Here is a 26,745-nt window from a genome sequence, read left to right on the forward strand (position 1 = left end):
GTTGAACTTTCAGAACTAAAGATCCCTTCACACCAAGGACGAAAACTATGATGATAAAGATTTAGTTTTAAAAATCATTGGATTCACTTTCATGATAAAATCACTGATAACCAATCATGGTGCTTTAAGCGTTTAAAAGCAGCAGACAACATAACTGCAGCGTGCGCTTAAAATAAACAGAATGATGTTGACCACTGGTGCGGATGCCTCCCACTGCAGCTGACATTAACACAACTGTGATGATGGGTGAAACATCTTAAGTGAGACCAGCTGCTTCATCTCAGCCCCACAGCAGCAGTGTGGAGGCCAACTGCTATTTCTGTCACTTGGCTGTGTGTGTTTGTGTGTTTATACCCACAGTGGCACGAGTGCAGGGCTGCTGCAGGCTTGTGAGGAGTTGACTGTCAAGAATTTAATTCTGATAAGCCACATTGTTATTCTATACACCAGAAACCTCAGCATCACACATTCATTACTATGTCTCTCTCTGTTTCACTTTCACACTCAGTGGATTCCTGTGTTCATTCAGTCACTGGCTTAAGAAAGCAATATAATTTCACTATGTAGCCTACTGATTAACCAGTAACTCATCTGCCCTCTGCAGTCACATTTACTGAGTGAGAGAATGAGAAGATTACAAGATCATTCATATACAGTACAGTCCAAAAGTTTGGAACCACTAAGATTTTTAATGTTTTTAAAAGAAGTTTCGTCTGCTCACCAAGGCTACATTTATTTAATTAAAAATACAGTAAAAAACAGTAATATTGTGAAATATTATTACAATTTAAAATAACTGTATTTGAATATATTTGACAAAGTAATTTATTCCTGTGATGCAAAGCTGAATTTTCAGCATCATTACTCCAGTCTTCAGTGTCACATGATCCTTCAGACATCATTCTAATATGATGATTTGATGCTCAAGAAACATTTAATGTGTACAATTGTACAAAATATTTGTGTACAATATTTTTTTTCAGGATTATTTGATGAATAGAAAGTTCAAAAGAACAGTGTTTATCTGAAATCTAATCTTTTGTAACATTATAAATGTCTTTACTGCCACTTTTGATTGATTTAATGCATCCTTGCTGAATAAAAGTATTCATTTCTTTAATTTCTTTTCAAAAAAATAAAAATAAAAATTCTTACTGACCCCAAACTTTTGAACGGTAGTGTATAATGCTACAGAAGCTTTGTATTTCGGATAAATGCTGTTCTTTTGAACTTTCTATTCATCAAGGAATCCTGAAAAAAAAAAGTACACAACTGTTTTCAACATTGAAAATAATCATAAATGTTTATTGAGCAGCAAATCAGCATATTGGAATGATTTCTGAAGGATCATGTGACACTGAAGACTGGAGTAACGATGCTGAAAATTCAGTTTTGCATCACAGGAATAAATTACTTTGTCAAATATATTTAAATAGTACACAGTTATTTTAAATTGTAATAATATTTCACAATATTACTGTTTTTTACTGTATTTTTAATTAAATAAATGTAGCCTTGGTGAGCAGACAAAACTTATTTTAAAAACATTAAAAATCTTAGTGGTTCCAAACTTTTGGACTGTACTGTGTATGTGTATATATATATATATATATATATATATATATATATATATATATATATATATATATATAGGCTATTCAAGATTTTTTTAAGCTTTTTCTCCAGGTTGCAAAGTTTTGGCTACAAACAAATTAACTGTGCCTTTTTATTAATACAAATATATTTTAAAATTCATCTGGTGCCGCTCAAAATATTTATCTAGCACATGTTCTTGCATGTGCACTATTTCAAATGATTAAGCCTGATTTCAAGCTTTTCTGTTTCCTTTACAGTTCTCTTTTCCATAAAATCAAGACAATAGAGAGAAAACAGGAAATGTTTGACTGGCAAATGTGCAACTGATGAAAACACGAGTCAAGGTCTTCCATGAAGCAGAAGCATAAAACTTGCTTTTAAACAAATCAAAACAACCCAATAATGAACACAAATGCTATTGCATATAAAAAATGACTTTTAAAACAGATTAAGTTTTTAAAGATACTGATTTTGGGTTTAATGAAATCTATCTGTCCTGATTGGGATCAAATCCACAAGGAAATATGAGAGGAGTTAACAAGAAATTAATATTAAATGAGGACACATATTCAGGTACACAAACATTTAATTATTCAAAAATATCTAGCCTATGTAAAACACATATACCACCATTTAATAAATAAACAAAACATATAACTGAATAAAACTACATGTTGTGATATTCTGTTGACATTCCCTTTAGTTGTTTTCATATTAGCGTGAAAGTAATGAATTTCCATTCGTGACCAGTGGAGGTCGCAAAGTGTTTGTTTGCGTCTTCTCTGTATTTTACTCTTGAATGGCACTCGAAACTCCCTTTCACAACACCCATTAGCAAACTTAGGAGACTTAAAGACTTAAAAGAATTTACTTAAGTAGTAATTAATGAGGTAGGTTACTTTTAATTGTTACTAAAATCTAATAGGATTTAATAGTACCACAGCCATGAACATGATTTGCTACTTGCTAGTCCGCCAAAAAAAAACAAAACAAAAACAAACTTCGTCAAGATTTCCGTTCACTGCGACCTCAAAGTTCACACACAAGACTAAAAGACACACAACTTTAGTTTGGATTTCATGAGGTATTTTGTTGTACAGTGTGTGATCTTGGGTGGTTTCCGTGACTCGTTTAAAAAAATGAAGGCAGTTGTCTCTTAACCCTCTACAGCACAGCGTTGCCCACAGGCAACAGAAAGTTTTCTTAAGCCCTATGTTTAGTACATTTTTCTTTAAATGATAACAACCAATTAGAAGGGTTGAGAAAGTTCCAAAGAACAGTCCAGTAAGGTGTGGGAGTCACTATCAAGCACCATTTAAAGGCGGGACCATGTGTCAGAACCACATGGTCACAGGAGCACATGGTGTGAAAAGAAGTCAAGATCATTTGCTTTAGAAGGGCTAATCTAATTTAAAATGACATGAACTATACATAAAAATGTGTGTGTGTGTGTATGAAGGATGTTTTTTGAGGATGTTTTGGGCAACACCTCACATTGGCCATAATGTGTTATAAGAAGGGAAGATGCAGGGTTCCTGGGTGTGGAGGAACACCCAAAGTGAAGAACTGCTTTTTGAAGTTTCATACGGAGTGAAATCTTATTACATGAAGTACATTATATGACATGATATAAACCTATGCATGTATCAAATTCAATATATCAATGTCTTTCAAGTGTTTTTCCCTTTTTACTTAATGATTTCTTGACTTTTTTTTTTTTTTTTAATGATTTTAATGATAATTTTCTCTCTGATTCTGTACCATTTTTGCACAAAAAAATATTTTGGTTTGGGGTGGGGTGGGTCAAAAAACGTTTTATCAATAAAATGTTCCCAAATGAATCAAAAAATTATGTGGAATATTTTTTTTTTCATGTGCCATTCAACATGTGTGCAGTAGAGGGTTAAAGGGTTAGTTCACCCAAAAATGAAAATTATGTAATTAATTACTCACCCTCATGTTGTTCTCCACCTGTAAGAACTTAATTTGTGTTCCGAAGATGAGCGAAAATCTTACGGGTTTGGAATGACATGAGGGTGAGTAATAAACGACATTATTTTCATTTTTGAGTGAACTAACCCTTTAACTAAAGACTTTTTGAATTAAACACTACTAACATTTAAAGGTGCTACAGAGGATGTTTTGTTTTATACATTTTTGCAATATTACTTGAAACTGTCTTTACTAACTGATAAAAGACTATTTATTAGGTGCACTGAAAGGAATAATATTAATATACATGATCTGTGCACGAGGTAGGGCCTTAAAAACATCAGCCAACGATGATCGCGTAAACAATTGGCCCTCTGGCTTGTCAATCACTGCCATGACGTTCCTTGTGAAAGACGTGCTCGCTCCAGTAACTTTCCACACTCCACAGGCGCCGCATGCAATGTTTTTGTCAGGAGTAACAACTGCAGATTATGAGTTACCTGCGGTGAGTCTGACATAATGAATCCACTAACACGACACAGCGAATGCCGGTGGTAAACAAACACTCGTGTTCCAATACTCGTGCACGAAAACATCCTCTGTAGCACCTTTAACTTGCCAAAATAAAGATTTGTTCTGTTACATTATCAAAATAACATTGCAACTGAAAATCAAATGTCAGTGACATGTCTTTGTGTTGTGTATAATTGTAGCCTATGTAAATGCTCTGAAGAGTAGGCAGGACAAAGACCAGACTAAGTTTGAAAGTGTCTTACTCATGGTTTCATGTTTCATCCTTTATCCTGACTGTTAACCGTTTACACGTTCCTTGTTAATAGAAATCGTTGTATCATTATTAGCCAACAGTGTGCTCTGTTTAGCAAGATAACCTGTATATTGCATACAAATGTAGTATGCAAGGTCTATTATTATTAACATGTGCAGTCTTGAATGTGCAGTGGCAGATGTTGAATGGTGCATGATTCATTGTGAGTCATTTATCTTCTGTTTTTTGTATTTTTGTTTATTTTGCCAGTCTATAAAAATGGTGCACTTGAATTCAACAAGCTCACACTTAAAGACGTTTTATACTGCTTAATCCCATCTTTATGTTTTTATGAAATGTGTTTATTTGTCTCCAGTTGAGGGAAGTCGGTTGAGTCCTGGCTAGCTGAGCTCTTCCCTGTGGAGCAGTTGCTATGGCAACACTGTACTGCACACATTTTTGGCAGGTGAGCCCTACAGGTCGCTACTACACACAAGCCTACACAAAAAAAACACACACACAGGAAGAGTTCATTTGATAAACTGAGTCAGAGTTTCAGTGTTCCAATGAAGTGCAGCAATACGGATGATGTCATTTTATTGGAAATTGAGCAAATTGGGAATGAATTAATGTATGAATGAGGCATTTATTAAGCTTAAACGTACTAAAATGACTAACATAACTGACAAAGAATTCTGATGAACAAGTTTTATCTTGTGATCTACTAGTAGCAAAGGATTACTGCATTGTTCATTTCAGAAACGTAATCCCAGTTGTCGTAGTTACAATCAGTCATGTTAAAAATAAAGGTTTCAAAAGGGGGTTTTCGTAGTGAGGCCATAGAACAGGAGTGTCCAATGCTGCTCTTGGAGGGCCATTGTCCTGAACCAGCTAATCAAGGTCTGACTAGGCATACTAAAAACTTCCAGACAGGTGTGTTGAGGACACCCCTGCCATAGAAGAACCAGTTTTGGTTCCCCAAAGAACCCTTCAGTCAACAGTTCTTAAAAGAACCCTTTTTTTTGTGAAGAGTATTTTATAGCATAGAAAGTGAGCAAAGACAGCTCCCTTTATAATTACTAAAGCCGTCACTCATCTCAGTTCATCACGACCACACAAACATTTGTTATAATCAATGAAGTTATCTACACTGCACAGTGAATCTCTTATTTACATTGTGTCTACAATTTGTTGTAAAGACAGCATTCAAGATCTTGCAGAACTCAGCGCTGAACAAAAACTCATGCGTTTTGAGTGTTGAGTGGATTCTGACTAACTCTGATTGGCCATTGTGTTCAAGAAATCAACAGATATGCCTGTGATTGGCTACATTGGTCACCGCTGCAAAACACAGTGTAAATAGAAACCTTTGACGCAAACACAAATACGCACTGGGTCGTTTGCTAATATGCTTGCAAATCTGTTTCGCTTGTATACTATTATTAGTTTCAGCTGAGGGTGCACTCTAGAGGGCTGTGTTAAAGCATTAGTTCACTTTCAAATAAAATTATCCTGATAATTTACTCACCCCCATGTCATCCAAGATGTTCATGTCTTTCTTTCTTCAGTTGAAAAGAAATTGAAAACATTCCAGGATTATTCTCCTTATAGTGGACTTCAATGGCCTCCAAACGGTTGAAGGTCAAAATTAGTTTCAGTGCAGCTTCAAAGTACTTTAAACGATACCAGACGAGGAATAAGGGTCTTATCTAGAGAAACGATTGGTCATTTTCTAAAAAAATGTAAATGTAGGCTATATGCTTTATATAAACACAAATGATCGCCTTGCAAGTGCTTCGGCCAAAACCGCACTTTCAGATTCTACTTACGGAACGAACGCAGCCAGTTCCATTTTTTCCATAATTAGAATAGGGAAGGCGTAGGACATACAGCGTAACCTTTTTGAAGAATACGGAAAGTGGAAGCACGTGCAAGCCGATCACTTATGTTTATAAAGAATATACATTTACGTTTTTTTTTTTTTTTTCGAAAATAACCGATTGTTTCACTAGATAAGACCCTTATTCCTCGTCTGGTATCGTTTAAAGCCCTTTGAAGCTGCACTGAAACTGTAATTTTGACCTTCAACCGTTTGAAGACCATTAAGTCCACTATAAGGAGAATAATCCTGTGTCTATGTGCGTGTAGGTATGTGTATTTATTGTTATGTTGATATGTATATATATATATGTGAGCGTGTATGGATGTATCTATATATATAGATACATCTCCCCCGCCCCGCCCCCATAAAACATTTGAGGCAAAAAAAAGACATTTGAGGTAACAACAACAAACATTTCAAACAGTTTCTGTATTAATAAAATAACACAAAAGCACAAAAATAAAACTAACATAAAAAAAACAATGCTAGTATACATTCAGAGGAATAAACATAGACGTTTACAACAACTTGTGTGTCCTGCAACATTTTATGAGCACATTCAGATGTGATGAAGTATACAAAAAATATTAATAACACTTCACAGTTTAGGTGCAATACTTTTTAACATTGTCATGTTGTCTTTTGCTTTAACTTATCTGTAGTGTATACAACCATTTTGTGAAGTGCTACCAACATTGTAATGCCATAATTCAACTATTTTAGTTGTATCCGTACATTTTGAAGTATCATACCTATGAGCAATTTTACAGTGGAAATTTACCATCACTGTTTTCCACTGAACTCATCATGCCATTACATAAGAGGAAAAGAGAACAGGAAATGAATAATAATACAACTTTCAGTCTTTAGACCAATATTTATATGAAGTCCAGAACCCACAATGTGGGATGTAAAACACCCTTGATTAGTACCTAATATTAGTTAGTTACATTAACATCCTTTTCTGTTGCAATCTGTGATTGAAGTTGGTCATTCATTTTCTCAGTTCATTGATCGTTGTTTTATTCTTTCCATTCTCAACAACTAGATTCATTAGCCAGCAGTTATATAAGTTAAATAAGTTAACTGGCGGTTTTCAGTTAGTTAAGGTTAGGATTACAGTTAGGTTTAGTTGAAAAAAATATAGCATATTTAAAGCATTCAAGATACAAATGTTTTATGATGTATGATGTTTTTTAAAAAAATACACAGAAAAAAGACATTTAATTTGAACAAACCTATTGATGAAAGAATGTCCCAACCTCAGTATAAAAAAATATTGTGGGGCTATATTAAAAAACATTCAATTCTAAACAAAAATATTCTGTGAAACAGACTAATTAAACATTATTAGTAGTAGTATTACATGTGTGGCATGTAATATGACATCCATTACTTAAATATTTATACATACCGTATATATACTCGGTGCCTAATTAACATAAACACCAAAAATGTGACCATAGCAATATAACTGATAGCTAATAGCTTCTCAAAATTAAAATATGACAACATATGTAAGGGTAAAATCATTTATATAGTGTTGTACAGTAATGGGATTTCCACAGTAAGTGGTTATATTTAATGAGTGGTTATATAAAATTATTAAGTCATCATTTTATCCTATTAGGACCAGAATAATCAGTAAACAAACACAAATAAAAATAAATCTAATTTGGTGATTTAAAAAAAGTGCTGTTTTGTAACAGTACTGAAACACCCCAAGCCATGCACAATCAAGTCAATTATTTAAAGAATAATCCGTAATAATCAAGTTTTCCATGATCTCCCTGAGGAGAAGGTCCCGTTTTGAGGTCATCTCTTGCAAGTCCATCAAATGACAGAATTCGGGGAACTCTTACACTTGTATATCACATAAGCGACGATTAACACCACTGCCACCACCACACCGCTTATAACAATCGCCCAGAATGTAGTTCTACCTGTGGGGGAAATGACATGAATGATTTTACAAACAGATGAATCCATCAACGGCTTCAGCAACAGAAGTGTAACTCTGCTGGTATTACAGCACACAAAAAATGCCTGATGAATGATTAAATGGAAATGTGAAAAAAAAAAAAACAGATAAAGAATGAACTCTGGAATAAATCAATACTGAGAGTTTAACATAATCAACTTTTATAAATATGCTAAAATGTCACAAATACATGCTTGTTTCCTTCCTCATAGATAGGGTTTTCATTTTTGATGACTTTTGTTTTCTAGTAAGAGCTGCTCCATCTAAATAAAAAATGCTTGGAAAATTATGCAAAGCAGAATTATAACACACATGACCCTAGGCCACTCTATCAGTAGAACTCATGGTATATATAGTGCTGCAGGAACACTCTTAAAATGCCTCTTTTATGCTTTTTCAGATTTCATGTAGTGCCTAATATGTGAATATGCTGTTTGTGAATGTAAAAGGTCTGCAAAGCTTCAAAGGTCAAAGTGCATGACAAATAAAGCCATTGTCTCCTAAATGAAAGAACCAATTCTGAACTGCCTGAAACGAGTCGTCAGTAATTCCAGTCTCACTTTCTGTATGAACCTATGAAGGTTTGTAACACATTTGCAAAATGCTGCCTATGGTCTTCACTTAAAATATCCAAAATCCACTAGAACAATGTTATATATTTTGCTGACTTGTGTACAATATCCAAAATGTTTCCAAGAATGTGTAAATCCAGAGAAATAAGCAATTTTAACCAGGACACGGACCGTGTCCGTGCTTCACCTATAAATGACGTCATACCCCCGTTACCCTCGATTTCCGGTTTTATTTTGTAGAAACCATGGAAACACCAAAGACACTTTAATATATTACGTGTTTGATTAGACAAGTGAGCAACTGTTTGGTTACATTAATCTAATCATGTTATAGCTCAACACAGTAAGTCTCATAGTATCCCCCGAACTAACGCAGAGTAGCACTTTAACAGCTTTCAACACACAAATGTATCTAATATGATAAAACAAATACCCCACATACGCTTGACCTGTAGAAGCATAAGCAGCGACTGTGGCATAATAAAAGCTCCGCTGCTCTTGAGACGTGTCGCGCTCTTCTCTCATTAGCAATCGCTCCAGCGGTCTTGTTTCTGCTCACAGCACTCGGCCCAACTCTGTTTCATACTACAGAAACGTTAATAACCTCATCCATGAACATGATTTCAGCCCGAGTCACGTCCTGATTCTTTTCCACCGACTGAAGATGCGAAGACAACACCTCCCATGATTCTGCGAAATCGAATTGTTTTGAATAAGCCTCCTCTAGCAGAGAAAATGTACATATTGTGCTTTTAAGACCTGGAGGAGTTTGTGTTTGGTTTGTGTTGTCGACATGTCAAGAAGACACTTTTTTCTGTGCAGCGAATCCACTTTGCTGCACTTCCAAAGGATGAGGACCCACGCTGGAATCGATACGGTAAAAATGACTCCATTGTTACTGTTCATATCACTGTGTATCAACTGCTGAAGAAGCCTCCAGAGCTGAAATTTATATGGTAATGGCTGTTTGTTTCCAACACTTGCTGTAAGCGGTCGACCAATCACAACAGACTTGGGCTGTCTGACCAATCAGACTGGAGGAAGCTCTCGGAAAGGAGGGGTACCACCTGACTGCTGCAGATTCATTTTGGCATTGATAGTGTTGACAAAGCAATGCATAAATCCAAGTCCGATAAAGTGAACGTCATGGGTTGCTAAATCATAATTATGGTTACGACATGTTGTGGTTGACGAGGAACTGTAAAAGGCGGCTGTTGTTGTTTGTGGTGCTCGGTGACTGTCTGTCTACAACTCTGAATCGCACTGATGACGTGTGATGTCTGTGTGAGCAGGTGTGCGCAGGTATGCAAATACCTAGGTTGACAGGTAGGTAGGACATCGAATCATTGCATTCGGATCAAATGCAATTATTGGATGAACATTTTTTGGTTCTGAGATCTCCAAAGAAAATATTTGTACATATATTGTACATATATTTGTACAATATTTAGACCACTTCTATTATTGATTGTTATCAGGATGTAAAGAGAGTTTCACCCAGTATAACAAAAATTGCCTACCCTACATTTAAAGGTTCTTCATGCAAACATAGATGCCAATAAAGAACCTTTATTTTTAGGAGTGTATGACGCTTTTTATAGGTCAACGCAGAAACGAGTTTTAACACTTCTAGTTCCATCGTCCCAAGTCAATTGGTTTTTTAAATAAGTTGTTGGTTAAATGCCTGAAATAAGGTCAGTGTTTATCAAAAGCTCAAAATATTTTCATTTTTTTCTATATAAAATGCATCAGTAATACCCCTTTGATTTTTTAATGCTTTTGCTTGTCTTGAAAAAAGCAGTTGCTAACAAACTGACATTGTCGTGGCATTAAACATTATCACACCGAACAGGTAAACTCAGTGGTCCACTTTTACAGCCAACCTGTGTTTATAACCACGCTCTTGCAAACTATTATAACTCAAACTATCAGGGAAAATATTTATTAATAAAGACTGAAGTAGTTGTTGAAAGCTTTGTGATGGTGACATTGGTGTAGTTTATTTATAGCCTACCTTTAGCTTTTTACTTCTAGTGATTGTATTTAAGCTTCAAATTATCATGATGAACAAAGCATGTAAGAATCATAAACTTTTGTTGGTCACAGAGCTTACTTTCTGTAAAGCCAATGGAAAAATCCTATTGGGTTTTTATTGAGGGAACCAGAGCGATGCTAACTTCTGGGTTGGCCTACAAAAATACATAATCACTGCAGCGCTCTATTGAACAGTACAAATGTAGAAATTAGTAACTGTAACTTTAAACTGAGATAAACACTTTCTTAGGGCAAAGAGGCTGAAACTGAAAACTGACCTGTAGATTTGACGATGAACACTTTGCTGACACTTCCCTGAGAGTTTGTGGCGATGCACGTGTAGTTTCCTGGACTGAGTGTGGAGGACGTGAGCACTGAGGAGGTGATCTTCTCTTTCAGATGTTCTGAGTCCCATGTGTACGTAGGAGCCGGGTTTGCCTTTACTGTACAGTTTAGTGTAACCTCTTTGCTTATATTGATGGTCTCTGTTGAATTGGAGTGTTTTGGTTTATCTGAGGAGGACAGAGGAACATTTTTTAGCACAACAGCACCAGGATGAGCAGCTCGTATAGATGAGCTAAAACTAAAACATTTTTTATTTATATTAATTCACTTCATGAAATGAATAATCCTTCACACTAGAAGACCCTTCAGAAAATATGAACTTAATTAAGCTGAATCAAATTACAAGCTAAGCAATAAATAAACTTACAGTAAACTTCAACACTGAGAGGTTTTGATGTGACTTTAGGAGGAGGTTGAGGTCCTTCTGCTCCCAGATCCAGCTCTGCTTCACACCTGTACTGAACTCCATCATCAGATCTGTCTGGACGGATCATGATTGTGGCTGTTTTATTCACTGGAGTCTTGATGGTGCCACTGAAGGTGGTTTGATCCACCAGAGTCTGTCCTTTGAACCATTTGACAGTGAGATTCTGAACTGGAGCCACATTGAGAACGTCACACTGAAGCTCATACTGGTTTCTCTCCATCATTGGTCCGATGTGATTCACAGGGCTGATGGACACACTGTCTGGAGTCTCTGTGGAGGAAGATTTACACACTCTGATATCTGCAGTCATGAATGTTCATACATTAGATATTTCTGAGAATGAAAGATAACAATATCAATAGCAGAGAAACTCACTGTAAACAGTCACTGGGAGATATGATGAACACTGGTCACCAACTTTAGGGTTTATGTAGCAGAATGGTTCTATGTCCCATTCTCTCAGGTTTGACACTCTCCATGTGATCAGATTGTCTTTGCTCATGGGCACTCCTTCCTCACTGGCTTCCCATCCCATCCCATCATGCTGGACAGAAGATTTGCAGTCGGCTGCCACAGAACCGCCATACCTCACAACAGCTCTCTGTGGGTTGAGCTGAAGAGGACATTCAGCAGCATGTGTACCTGTTAAACACATTGAAGAATTCAGAATAATGGCATACAGGTATTATTTTTTTGACATGAAAAGCAACTACCCCATGTTAAGAAAAATGACTGGTCTGGATTCTTGGTCAGGATATGCAAGACAAAAAAGAACATTTTGGCTTTTGTAGAAGACCATCAGTCTATAACAGTTTATGACTGCTTACAAACAAAGAGGCTCATCAATTCTCATCATCTTGGCATTCAACTAAGAAACTTTGCTGATACAGCAGGGTCACTCCTCAAAAAAACATGTCCCTCATGAATGTAACTCTAAGTCATTTACAATGACAAGAAGGCAGCCGGGCACCAGTTTTACTGTGCTATTATAGACAATTTACTTTCTTTAACATTTTAAAAGTCAAAGAAAGCATTTATTTTATCTGATTATTCTGTCTCCATTAATATGCATTTGTCCTGTCTCAGCCCTCATGTTTCTAACTTCACCTTTTAGTAATTAAGCATGTGCTGTTACAGGAAATAAACATTTTATTTATATTTAAGAAGACATTTTTATTTTAAAGTTATGCCCCAAGGTTAATTGCCAAACCCATTACCCTAACAACTCTTTATTAATAAGCTATGATGTACAATTCCATAAATTAAAAAAAAAAAAGTCATAATCATCATTATCATATTGGTTACAGTATCTGAACTCTTCAAGGACAAGTGTCTAGCTCCTTTTTTATTGCTACATATTGTATTTTACTACGTTTGTCAGCCATGTAATATCAGCATTAAATTCTTTATAATAAACCACTTGCACAGTCAACTCATGACTGTGACTGTATTACTTTTTAAAAGGCATATATCTATGCAAATCCAAAGATTACATACTGAAGAGTTTGCCAGCACTAAAAATACTGTGTACCCAAGCACAGATGATATCACATTACAAGCTCTCACTAGTACAGTATAGCGACTGTACAGTAATATATTCGCTTTCATACTCAAACAAGTCAACATTTGAACACAGAAAATATAGGTCAACGACGCTCGGAACCAAGTAAAATTTTAAAAGACGTTTAAACTCGTATAGGCTACCAGTTAATGAATGTTTTCGCTTCATGTATCAGTAGAATGAAAAGGGAACCAAGTCAAAACAAACCTGTGAGAGCCACATACAGTAAAACTGTTGAGAGATGAACAAGTCCAAAGAAATATTGCAGCATATTAAGGGTGTTCAAGGAAAGCGTCGAGCAGACAAAAGACGCGTTTGCGTATACATAAATGTGTCGCCCACCACTCAGATTTGTGACTGTCCAGCGTTTCTCAAGCAAAACCACAGAAAACCCCACCCAAATCACTAGATATCATTTTGCACAGAAGCGCCTATAGAAATGAAACCATTCAAGACAGTTCAGATGGGAGGATCCTTGTTTGTGAACACTGTCACCAAGCGTTAGGGAAGGTTGGGCAGAACGATTCTGGAATACTGATGTTGCATCCATAAAAATATCTATCCTAAGGTGTTTTTAACCCGTAATTTTAGTAATTTAGCACGATATTCAGTGCGAAGCTTCTAAGTGGAAAAATAAACTATTTAGCGAATAAATGTGTAAGATGGAGCAATTTGTATGAGGTCTCTGCGGAACAAAAGTGGGCGTTTCTGTATTTGTATGTGTTTTCAAACTGTTGGGTGTTTATCTATCATACAATGAAAATGATCCCCTTCACCCGACCCCACCCCTAAACCCTACCCACACTCAAAAACGCCCCTCTGTTTATTGCCACTGATCATTACTGTCCTGCAGAGACCTGTACCAAAGCCACTGGCAAACCTGCAACCTTTAGCCTAAAACGCTCCACCTCTGGCGGTACGCAGGGAAGGAGACCAGAGGCTGTTTTTTTAATGGATGTCAATGGATGAGAGGCTTCACTATGCTGATTAAACAGCTTTTGTTGGGAAGTAGATAATCATTTAATTAATCGACAGCCTGTTCGCTAATCTTCAGCATGTTTAAATTGATCAAAAGTGTCAGTAAAGGCTTTTACATTGTTAGAAAAAAAAATCTAATTAATGCTGTTTTTTTTTTAAACTTTGTTCATCAAATAATTCTGAATAAAACGTATCTTGGTTTCCACAAACAAATATGAAATGGCACAATAGTTTTCAACATTGATAATAATAATAAATGTTTCTTGAGCATCAAATCATCATATCAGAATGATTTCTGAAGGATCATGTGACACGGAAGACTGGAGTAATGATGCTGAAAATTCAGCTTTGACATCACCGGAAAAATAACATTTTAAAATATATTAAATTGGAAAACAGCCTATTTTAAATTCCAATAATAAATGTGTGTGTGTGTGTGTTTGGCCAGTGTGTACTTTATTATTATTCCCAACGCAGAATACACACAGAATATATATATATATATATATATATATACACACACACACAGTATCTCACGGAAGTGAGTACACCCCTCACATCTTTTCATGTAACAACAGTGAAGAAATGACACTTTGCTACAATGAAAAAGTAGTGAGTGTACAGCTTGTATAACAGTGTAAATTTGATGTCCCCTCAAAATAACTCAACACACAGCCATTGATGTCTAAACCGCTGGCCACAAAAGTGAGTACACCCCTAAGTGAAAATGTCCAAATTGGGCCCAATTAGCCATTTTCTCTCCCGGTGTCATGTGACTCGTTAGTGTTACAAGGTCTCAGGTGTGAATGGGGAGCAGGTGTGTTAAATTTGGTGTTATCGCTCTCACTCTCTCATACTTGTCACTGGAAGATCAACATGGCACCTCATGGCAAAGAACCCTCTGAGGATCTGAAAAAAAGAGTTGTTGCTCTACATAAAGATGGCTTAGGCTATAAGAAGATTGCCAAGACCCTGAAACTGAGATGCAGCACTGTGGCCAAGACCATACAGCGGTTTAACAGGACAGGCTCCACTCAGAACAGGACTCGCCATGGTTGACCAAACAAGTTGAGTGCATGTGCTCAGCATCATATCCAGAGGTTGTGTTTGGGAAATAGACGTATGAGTGCTGCCAGCATTGCTGCAGAGGTTGAAGGGGTGGGGGGTCAGCCTGTCAGTGCTCAGACCATACGTCGCACACTGCATCAAATTGGTTTGCATGGCTGTCGTCCCAGAAGGAAGCCTCTTCTAAAAAGACAAGCAGACTAAGGACATGGATTACTGGAACCATGTCCTGTGGTCTGATGAGACCAAGATAAACTTATTTGGTTCAGATGGTGTCAAGCGTGTGTGACGGCAACCAGGTGAGGAGTACAAAGACAAGTGTGTCTTGCCTACAGTCAAGCATGGTGGTGGGAGTGTCATGGTCTGGGGCTGCATGAGTGCTGCTGGCACTGGGGAGCTACAGTTCATTGAGGGAACCATGAATGAGCAGAGCATGATCCCCTCCCTTCGGAGACTGGGCCGCAGGGCAGTATTCCAACATGATAACGACCCCAAACACACCTCCAAGACGACCACTGCCTTGCTAAAGAAGCTGAGGGTAAAGGTGATGGACTGGCCAAGCATGTCTCCAGACCTAAACCTTATTGAGCATCCGTGGGGCATCCTGAAACAGAAGGTGGAGGAGCACAAGGTCTCTAACATCCACCAGCTCCGTGGTGTCGTCATGGAGGAGTGGAAGAGGTGAATTTTTTTCAATGTTTGAGGTAAAATAAAAGTCCCCCCCCCCAAAAAAATGCTAATCTTGCAAGACAAATTAGAGTGCCTCTGCAAACAACGCATCTGCTCTTGTAGCCTATTTTAGTGTTACGATAATACATTTTTATATAGTTTTAAATTATAAATACATTTATATATTTATATTTATATACTGTTATAAATTATAACAGCAGAAACAAAGCATAGTGATTGATTTTTTTGTTTTCTTCATCTTAAACATTTCTCATGTCTCATCAAGTTTGTCACAATAGTTGTGCACTATCAAATAAATCTGTAAATAACAAGGAGCAAACAATCAGAAAAGGCCAAATAGAAAGACAACTAAGGTAAAATAATGTTCAGTTCTTATACACAACTCTTCTGCATTTACCCCCTTGATAAAATGCAGACAACATTCAATACAAAATAAAATGTTCAATTATTTTGCACAAATATTTTTATTTGTTCTTTTTTTTTTTTTTTAAACAAATGACGTTTTCCTAAAATGTTCTTAACAAATGCATGTACAAATTCAAATCACATATGCCATGTGTTTGTAAGGACAGACGGTGTAAATTCAATGAATACATTTTAAACCCCACAAGAAGGCAAGTGAGATTACATTCCACATGAAACACAGTTCAAACAAAAATGAAAATTCTGTCATCATTTACTTGCCCTCATGTCATTCTAAACCTGCGTGACTTCCAAAGTTTTGTGGAACACAAAAGATGAAACTTTAAAAAATCTTTGCACAGTTCTTTTCCATACAACCGCAGTTCACCTATCAGGCTGCAAAAAGAAATTGTTCATAAAATTCTACTTATGTGCTCGGAAAAAAACAAACAAACACTATACAGCTTTAGACATGAGGGTGAGGAAATGATGACAGACTTGTCATTTCTGTGTTAGCTATGCTTTTAACATCTTTATACTGCTTGAGCCATAAAACTGGCACACTTATTTTATGTCCAGCGTTTTGTTTTTTTCTTTTCTATGAGGCCTGAGAGAATTTTCAAAAACACATCAAAATATCTTCCCACAGGTTCAGCATTAGAGACCTCATACTCAAGCTTTCACTTCTTCACAGTCACCGAGTGCTCCATTCCCAACCTCTAAAGTGCGGATTTCTCCAGAGGAACTGAAACTTTAAAAAAAAAAAATACTTTATTTAACGGAGTAACTGACTCAATTATAGTGTCTTTCTCAATATACTGAATAATGTATAGCATTTGACAAAACATAAACTGATCAATGTGCCTGAGACATATACAAAAGAATAGTCTTGTTACACAGCCTAACAAGAGCTTAATATCGTGTTTTTCCCTTAAACTGGTTAACAAAGATAATATTAATCAAGATCCAAGATTCTTGAAAATGTGCAATGCAGGCATCAGGCCCTTTAACTTGAAATTCATTCACTGTCATTACCTCAACATTTGTTCTGTCAGGTATTTTCCTCAAGTGATTTTTGGGAAACTAAAAAGTTTATTTTGTGATGCAATTAACAGTTGATGACAACTGGATCTAAGAGACAAGTGAATGGACCAATGATCCGTAAAATAAAAAAAAACAATGAAGCTATGAAGAAACTAGCCTCAGAACAGAGGCCTAGAGACTTCCAGTGTAAAAAAAAAAACCCTTGCCCAATGTGGACAGTGAGGCTTGGCAGATGCAGCAAACCCAGGGGTTCATATCTAAGCAAAGATATTGCTCTGAGAGAGTTTCTTCATAGGGATAGTGTTGTCTTTGCCATTCTGTGCTATATTTCCATTTTGTGCACTAGGCTTGGCATCCTTCAGGCTATAACGGCCCATCTTGGCTGTTTTGTAGTAGATAGAGTAGATGAAGATGAAGATGACTGAGATGAACGCCACTGTGATGGCAACAAGCCCTGCTATTAGGGGCAGGTAATCCTCTGTGTCAAGAGAAATAAAGCACACAAAAAGATTAGTCACGATATAAGCAAATGAATAACACAGCTTAAACAGGTAATAAGTGCGAAATATCTAAGGGTGTACTCACACTAGGCGATCTGAACCGTGCCCGAGCACGTTTGACCCCTAAAGTCTGGTTCGTTGAACTAGTGTGATTGCTCCGTACTGTGCCCATGTGTGGTTCGTTTAACTGTCCCTGGCCCGCTTGAAAAAGGTGGGCCAGAGCGCAGTTCAGTTGGGCTCAGGCACGGTACGCATGTAGTGTGAGCGCTAACCGAAAGTGTGCTCTGGCCCAGAATGTTAAGTGTAATGTGAGTGCAGGCCTGCGGGGGAGTGGGGAGGGGGGACAATCGCGCCAAGACTCCGTGTGACAAGGAAACCGTGCCTAGTCTGAGTACACCCTAAGTGACCTGAAGAAAACAATACTAATGACAATACTAATTGCCAAATCAAAAGCAAACAAGCAAAGTGAAATGGCTGATAATAAGTCCCAGATATAGCATCCAAGCACACAAAGGCCCTGTTTCCACCTGGTATTAAGATAAGTTTTGGTCGAGCAGACCACAAGTGAGACACATTTATGTTCACACCTGGTGTTTTAATCCGTCTCTTTTGTTCAATTTCGACCACTTCTGTCCTGATTTCTTTTTAGGGGAGAGTCTATGGAAGGGGGTAAATGTATGGATATTTTCAGATCTTTCGATCTAATGGACAAAATAAGTTTGTCCAATTTACATATGAATACGACCAAAAAAACATACAGAGAGCATTTTGTTTCTGCTCTGATAGACCACGCCGGACGCTGTGAGTGCGTGTTAGAAATCAGGAATGGAGAGAGAACATTGTGCTTGGTACATTTTTTCATCTATTTAAACCAAACTTGGGTCTTTAGCTGACAAAGTTTAAATCCCATCTGGCTAGAGTGCTTCCCATAATGTTTACATGTTAGGTCAGTGGCCGGAGAGTAGGCTGTACGAACAGATTCGACCACAGGAGTGTCTACAGTACGAAAGCAATGGCAGTTTCATCTACCTCTGGAAGTGGTCGAAAGTGGACAAGCTCAAAACATTTTACACCCCATTTACACCTGTATTTAGCGTAATCCACTTGAGATCCAATCGACCAAAACGCTTCTAAATACCAGGTGTAAACAGGACCAAAATGTTGTATAACACATTTAAACCATGTGTGTTTAACAGTAAAACAACAAGTGAAGCTGTATGAAGGATCTAAACTGAGTTTTTAATAGCAACCTATGTGGCTTCAAAAATGTTAAAATACACCTGTGTTGTACTTCATTTATATTGTATGTATATCTCTGTAGTTTTGCCCATTTCATAATTATCAGTATTCATCTACTTATTCATATTACTTTTCATTGTATATTACTGTTTAATCATATGTTGTCTTCACAAGGAATGCCTCTATCTCAAGGTTTCCATTGCCTTGGTATAATAACATTTGTTGAATCTAATTATTTAAATGCATTCTGAATTTTTTTTAACAATTTATTCATTATGATTTGCTACTTTCATTGCATATTTGAACTAGTGTGAGCTGAGCATCATAAATGTTAATTTTTAAAAGGTTTTTGGTCTGTTCAAACTTCTACCATTATGAAATCATCCCATATTTTAAAGTAATACTGCAAGAAAGTGGAAGCAGCTGTTGAAAATGTAAACCAGAACATAAGCAAAAATGCATATTTACCTTTTAAAAACACTTTTACATGTCTGATGTCAGTGCCAACAGAATTGTTTGCAATGCAGGACAGTTCCTCTGGTGTTGAATCTGTTATAGTGAGAGTTTCACTATAAACTGGATCATTTGTGCCGATCTTCCAGCTGATTGTTGGTTCTGGGTTTCCTTCGGCTTCACAGACAAGCACCATTTCATAGCCACGAAACACAGGCACTTTGGAGGGCAGTTTGGTCTCATTGATGATCGGTTCAACTTCAGGAGGGAGCAAAAAACAACAACAACAACAAAAAACAGATTTCACATGTTAATAATTAAGACCACTATAATACCTGCTAAATGAATTTGTATGTTTAAAAACATAAAAAGTGGACTTAATAGTATACTTACAAAATACAGTAATGTTGAGATGATCTGTTAAGAGTTTATGAGGAGGTTGAGGTCCTTCTGCTCCCAGTTTCAGCTCTGCTTCACACCTGTACTGAACTCCATCATCAGATCTGTCTGGACGGATCATGAGTGTGACTGTTTTATTCACTGGAGTCTTGATGGTGTTATTGAAGGTGGTTTGATTCACCAGAGTCTGTCCTTTGTACCAGTTGACAGTGAGATACTGAACAGGAGCCACATTGAGAACGTCACACTGAAGCTCATACTGGTTTCCCTCCATCATTGGTCCGATGTGATTCACAGGGCTGATGGAAATATCTGGAAGACATATTAAGCAATAATAATAATAATAATAATAATAATAATAATAATAGAGTAACTACAATACTGCTTTATTGTCAGCAATAACACTCCCTTTTTCAATGCCCAGAAAGCTACTAAAGACATATTTAAAACAGTTCATGTGACTACAGTGGTTCAACCATAATGTTATGAAGCGACGAGAATACCTTTTGTGCGCCAAAAAACAACAACAAAATAGCGACTTCATTCAACAATATCGAGAGATGGGCGATTTCAAATCACTGATTCATGAAGCTTCGAAGCTTTACGAATCTTTTGATTCGAATCAGTGGTTCAGAGCATGTATCAAACTGCCACAGTCACGTGAACTATTGACGTTTCAAAACACTTATGACGTAACAAAGCCTCGTTTACTGAAATCATGTGACTGTGGCAGTTTGATACACGCTCTGAACCACTGATTCGAAACAAAAGATTCGTAAAGCTTCGAAGCTTCATGAAGCAGTGATTTGAAATCGCCCGTCTCTAGATATTGTTGAATGAAGTCGCCATTGTTTTTTTTTTAATGAAGTCGCCGGTTTTTTGTTTTTTGGCGCACAAACACTATTCTAATCGCTTTATAACAATAAGGTTGAACCACTGTAGTCACATGAACTGTCTGAATATGTCTTTAGTAGCTTTTCTGTGCATTTAAAAAGGGAGTGTTATTGCTGGCGATGCAGGCCTCACTGAGCCATCGGATTTCATCAAAAATATCTTAATTTGTGTTCTGAAGATGAACGAAGGTCTTACTGGTGTGAAATGACATGAGGGCAGGGGTTAAATTGGGCCGGGGCCGTCCGGGGCTGAGCCCCGGCACATAGGCTCGACATATGCTTGTCCAGGAATGCGAAGTGGATTTTTTGAAGTGAAAGAGAATTTTACTTGACTGACCAGATAAATAGCTTGATTAAAATGTCAACAACAACTAAAACGCGAGAATGATTCATTTAAGAGGTGATAGTGATAGTGGATAGTAATGTAGCCTAATATATCAGCAATGATGATAGCCTATTGCGCTCTTGAGGCGCACGTACCCTATTGAGGAGAATTAAAAACATATGAGCTCTGCTCACACAAAGAAACTCAGTTATCATGTTGCAATAAAAATTCAATATGTGAGGTTTTTATAGCTAGGTATTTTCGAAATATGATAAAGTTAAGCATCACACGACCGACAGTGCTGAAGTCCTGAATATCGCCTTGATTGAAATTGACACTAATTTCATACAGCAGTTCAATAAACAAGTAGTTAATATTAATCACTTACATTTTAGGTCCAATATTGCCTGTTTTTTGTTCTATTGTAGCAGAGAACATAGTTGCAAACAAAGCAGAAACAGCGCATCTCGCAGCTACGCTCAGACTCGGTGACTCACTCATTAAGATGGTCACTTTTAATTTCATGTTTAAAAGTATAAATTTCTCACCAAAATTTCTTATTTGTATATTCAAAAATATTTAAAGAATCTCATAACATTACTGAATGCAGTTGTAGCCTACTTTTTCAGTGTAAATTATTTAATTTGGTAACAGCCCTATAGTGTCTTACTATTTTATCAAATGTAAGAATTTGAAATAAACGATTAAACAAATTTAATTAGATTGGGGGGGGGGGGGGGGTGCACTTTATAAAGGTTAATTATTATTATTAAGTAATTAAGTAATTATTATTATTAATTAAAGAAATATTATTATGTAAGGAATATTAATAAAATATCCCAGAGTAAATAACATAAATATGCAGACTTAAATATATCACTGCGGATAAAACACAGATGAGAATTTTGCTTGTTTCAGAATAAATCATATTTACAACACACACAAAAAAACTTTTTTTCCCCCCCAGGCAAGCTAGTTTTTTACTCTGACAAGTAAATGACCATTTTAGTTGTCCAAGAGACAAGCACAAAACAAGGCTAAATGTTGAACTCTTTATTTTGTATTTATATTCTGTCCTTTAATGGTAGCATCACTCCTATATTTGATACTGACACAAAGGAGAAGGCACAGGCCTGCAGAAAGATGTAGCTTTGCACACTACCAGCATCTATAGAATGGTTTTGAGCATTTTATTGTTCATAGCAGAGGGCTCTCTCAACTTGTTAAATTTTAGTTTGTCAATTGATACTATTTTGTAGTCTTCTCATACACATGCACCCCTCGAAAGCCTGAAACCACAGAGCCCCCCCACATAACAAATCCCAATTTAACCCCTGCATGAGGGTGAGTAATAAATGACATTATTTTCATTTTTGGGTGAACTAACCCTTTAAGCTGACACAAGATAGCTAGTTTGTAGTTGGTATGTTGTAACTATTGCTCTTTGACCACCAATGACCATCAACCATCATGTTTCAAAGCACAGTCAGCATCTTAAGATGTCTTTTCCAACACACTGACTTTTGCTTCCATTCTGTGAAACCATTAACTTCCTATTATGTATTGTGAGCAGTGTGGTATTTCCAGTGAATGGTGGTGGGCTTGGATTATATTAAAAAAAAAAAAAACAGCATACACTTAGTTTGCATGTCTTAGCTGGTTTACAATGGGCTAAGCTAGTGTTTATCTGTACAGACCCAAACTAGCCAGACAATGGAAACCACCTAAGGAGAGTAAACCAGCTTAGGTTTAAGATTTGCATGGTTTAAGATTTTACAACTTGAATTGTTGCTGAAGCAAGACAATCATCAGCAAGTTGGGAAATAATTTTACAAGTCACAACTAACACTGAAAATGATGTTAACATTTGAAAGCAGGCTAAAGGAACCACACTAAACTGTGATGTTTCCTGGTGGATAGCTTCAGGAGCCGCTTAACTTGTCGACCGGTAACCAAGACTTGTTAAATATTGGAAGACTTAACAGTAGGCTATATTTGCAGTAGCTAACAGACTACTTTTTATGGTTGGCTGTGGTTAACAGCTCAATGCAGGCTTACAATGATAACAAACACACTGTATTTATCTTGTTTGACAACGTTATTCTATCGCTATTTAAACAGTGTTACTCAAATGTATTTTCAGAAGCGAGACTTTTTAATCACTCTGGACGTATTTAAGAGGGCTTTATCAAGTTTAACACCGAAAACTGTTCTGAAAATATATAATTTTCCCCTTCAGGATTGGAAAATACACCATTCGTTACATAAATGTCCTAAAATACATCATTAGTTATATAAATGACCTACCATCAAACGCATACCGCCGCGACAGCAGATCCAAAATTAGACACGTGAAGAGTATCCTATCGCCCCGCGCCGTCATTTTAGAAGAAGCTGCACTATATCGACACTGCTATTAACCAGATAACAGTGTTTAATTGTTCAGACGGTAACACAAAACACGGACTCGGACCCTTCATTTATCGCAGGAAACCACTGCCCGGTCTGCCCTCGCATAGCTGCCTGTTTTGGTTAATGTTAACCCTCCCCCACACATCTCTCTCAAAGTGCACGTAGCAACTTTATTCATTTGCATCCTGTCACTTAAAATCGTGGTTTAATATATATATATGAGCACATTAATCTTTTAGAAAAGGCAATGCCGCTTTGAACATCGCATTCTAAAAGCCCACTGTTGAGAAGCCACGACTTCAACCTGTTTCCCTCCATTGTCAACACATCCTCGAGATCAGGTATAAATAAGGGTGGGTCTGTGTAAAAACACAGTTTGGCATGGTGTTTGTTTTATATCTCTTATCACAGAGCTTTCTGTGTAACAGAATATGAGTCATACTGGACCCTCTCTCATTGGTGAATGATCCACAGCATGATGGACACATTCGCTGTCTGAATAAGCAAAGCAGCATTTTTATGCAGAATGGGCCAGCATGTCTGAATACTCAGTACTCATGACACAGTAGGTGAGATTCATTCATGAGATTCTGAGAGTGTGCAACCAGTTAATCACTAGATGATCAGACTGGCCCCATCTAACAAATAATATGTTCTAAGATCATTTTGCTAATGATAAAGTTATGAAAATGTTATTTCTGATAACATTTTCCAAAACATCCGTTAAAATTAGGGAACATTAAATTTCATAATTTGGCGGACACTTTAGAATGTTCAGGAAAAAAGAATATTCTGAAAAAAATTTTAGTTGGATGAACGTCCAGTTGGATGCAAACGTTTCGAGTAGGGCTGCACAACGATTAATCGCGATTAATCGTTTGCAAAATAAAAGTCTGTGTTACGTAATATATGTGTGTGTTCTGTGTATAATAATTATGTATATATAAGTACATGCACATACAATACAGTACATGCACAATACAATAGTTTCGAGAACATTATTAAAGACCGGATAACTTTGACTTTGATTACTGTAAGAATGTTTATTCATAACTTTGAGAGAACCTTGATAGAACATTCTGAGAACGTTCCCTGTTAGCTGCAGTGGTCACAAGTGCTGCATACTTGTGACTGAAGTGTTGCAGTGAACAGAAACAGATCTGTTGTACCAGCAGCAACACTGCACGGGTCAAGCTGAATAGGCCATTCAGTTGTGTTGTTGTTCACACTGAAGAATAGCGTTTACAAATAATGAAGCTATAGAATCAAACAAGAGCACAAGGACACTTGTACTTGTAAATAGATCATTTCGATGACAATATTAAATAAAAGCATTTGCATTTGCACAGATGCTGTATCAGCAGTAAAAACCAGAAATATGTGCAAATATTTTATCCAAAAATGAAAATTCTGTCATCATTTATTCACCCTCAAGCATTTCTAAACCTGTATAAATTTCTTTCTTCTGCTGAACACTAAAGAAATTATTTTGAATAATATGGGCAACCAAACAGTTGATGGGCCCCACTGACTTCCATTGTATGGAGTAGAAAAAAAAAAACTATGGAAGTCATAGCTTTCACACTTGAAATATTTAACCCTGGGTCATTATAAACCCTGGGTTAAAGTCCATATTTGAATATTCATCAGTGTTACTGACTGGACAAACGCAGCACGTGACCTGTTTACATGAAGCCTCTAGCGTTGCGTGTCCTCATATTACACATTGCTGACTGTAATATCAGTTTTTTCTGAGTGAACATTTCGAACTACAAAGGTAAGAATGAAACGGTTTCTTCTTCACTCTAATTGTTGCATTTTCCATCGCCGTTTCACATTTTTCCTATCGTACACAGAAACGACTGCTTATACACTTTGCGCGGTGTTTCCGTGACTGCCCAAGCCGCCTTAATATGAGGCACGCGATTGGTTGTAGGTTGCTAAACATCTAGTTGTAACATTCTAACACTGCATCGTTTCACACTGTACAAGTTTGGCGCCGCAATACGGAGTTTACACCCTGCTCCAGAGCAGGTTTCATAACCCCGGGTAAAAAGCGGTGCTAACCCCGCTTCTAAATTACAAGTGTGAAACACTCCTTTACCCAGGGTTAAAAGCGGTGTTAAGAAAGATGATAAGCACAGTGTGAAAAGCCCTAATGGGGACCAGAAACTGATTGGTTACTGACATTCTTCAAAATATCTTTATTTGTGTTCAGCAGAAGAAAGAAATTCATACAGGTTTGGAACTACTTGAGGGGGAGTAAATGATGACAGAGTTTTCGTTTTTGGGTGAACTATCCCTTTAAGGCTTACAAACTGAAAGCCAGTTTTTTTATTTACATTTTTTTAGGCTTTTATTCACATAAACATCCATCAATGAACATAAACAGAAGCTCAACCAAACCTGCTTGACAAGTGAGCTCAAACGTGTTGCGTAACACGAGAATAAACCTCATAAGTTCTTCCACGTCAAGCGAACATGCTTGAGCCACAACTGATGTGTGAGTTGATGAATGTTTATATGTGAATAAACGCATAAATTAAATCTGTTCATCATATAAAGTGATCAAGTCTCTTCGGAAAATTTGGACTAAACCACTCAATTCATATGGATTTGTTTTATAATCTCTTTATCAACTTAAACTTTCAGTTGTGTATGGCTGTCTATGGAGGGACAGAAAGCTCTCAGATTTTGTCAAAAAGATTTAAATTTGTGTTCTGAAGATGAACGAAGGTCTTACGGGTGTGGAACGAAATGAGGGTGAGTAATTAATGACAGAATTTTCATTTTTGGGTGAACAAACCCTTTAGTAACAAAGTGTAATAGGCCTTGTTCCCCTGTGTTTCTCAACAGGAATGATTCTGGCCATCATTGCTGAGATTGTAAGCCAATGTAGAGCTACTGCAGTGACAGGATTTTTACACTTAGCATGGTTTTAAAATGAAAAAATACAAATAGAAAGGGCCTTTCAATTATATTAAATACTGGTTGGTGAAAACAGAAATGGTTTTATTTTTAGACTTTTCTTTCAAATAGTTTTCTAATACATTTACATAATGTGATGTGTTAGTGAGTTGTGCTCAAATAGGACATGATGTGAAATGTATAGAAAAAGATTATATTAATTCTACCAAGAAATTAGTTTCTATTTACAGGTTGGATTGAGCTAATTTACATCAATTGATCACAAAGTGATCCTACAGGTAAAGGCACAAGAGATCTCATCTCTAATCATCAGCATCTGTT

At 36.8% G+C, this 26,745-nt stretch overlaps 1 protein-coding gene across 3 annotated transcripts in view; it reads right to left on the reverse strand.

Moving 5' to 3' along the window:
* Positions 1-6,586: 6,586 nt before the first annotated feature.
* The window catches only part of LOC125268805 (hemicentin-1-like), a 34,777-nt gene continuing 14,618 nt past the window's right edge, over positions 6,587-26,745 (reverse strand). Inside the window, exons 7-11 of one of the 3 annotated variants that reach the window (XM_048191319.1) lie at positions 19,861-20,178; positions 11,911-12,177; positions 11,476-11,805; positions 11,042-11,275; positions 6,587-8,119 (exon numbers count right to left, since the gene is read on the reverse strand). In XM_048191319.1, the coding sequence (XP_048047276.1) occupies positions 8,010-8,119; positions 11,042-11,275; positions 11,476-11,805; positions 11,911-12,177; positions 19,861-20,178 (1,259 nt within the window). In that variant the 3' untranslated portion in view covers positions 6,587-8,009. Of the gene's footprint in view, positions 8,120-11,041; positions 11,276-11,475; positions 11,806-11,910; positions 12,178-13,303; positions 13,548-16,274; positions 17,754-19,482; positions 19,726-19,860; positions 20,179-26,745 lie in introns of those variants that run through there. The other 2 variants (XM_048191310.1, XM_048191302.1) reach the window with 2 other exon arrangements.

The sequence above is a fragment of the Megalobrama amblycephala genome, linkage group LG1 (genome assembly GCF_018812025.1).
Source record: "Megalobrama amblycephala isolate DHTTF-2021 linkage group LG1, ASM1881202v1, whole genome shotgun sequence".
In the NCBI taxonomy this organism is placed as follows: domain Eukaryota; kingdom Metazoa; phylum Chordata; class Actinopteri; order Cypriniformes; family Xenocyprididae; genus Megalobrama; species Megalobrama amblycephala.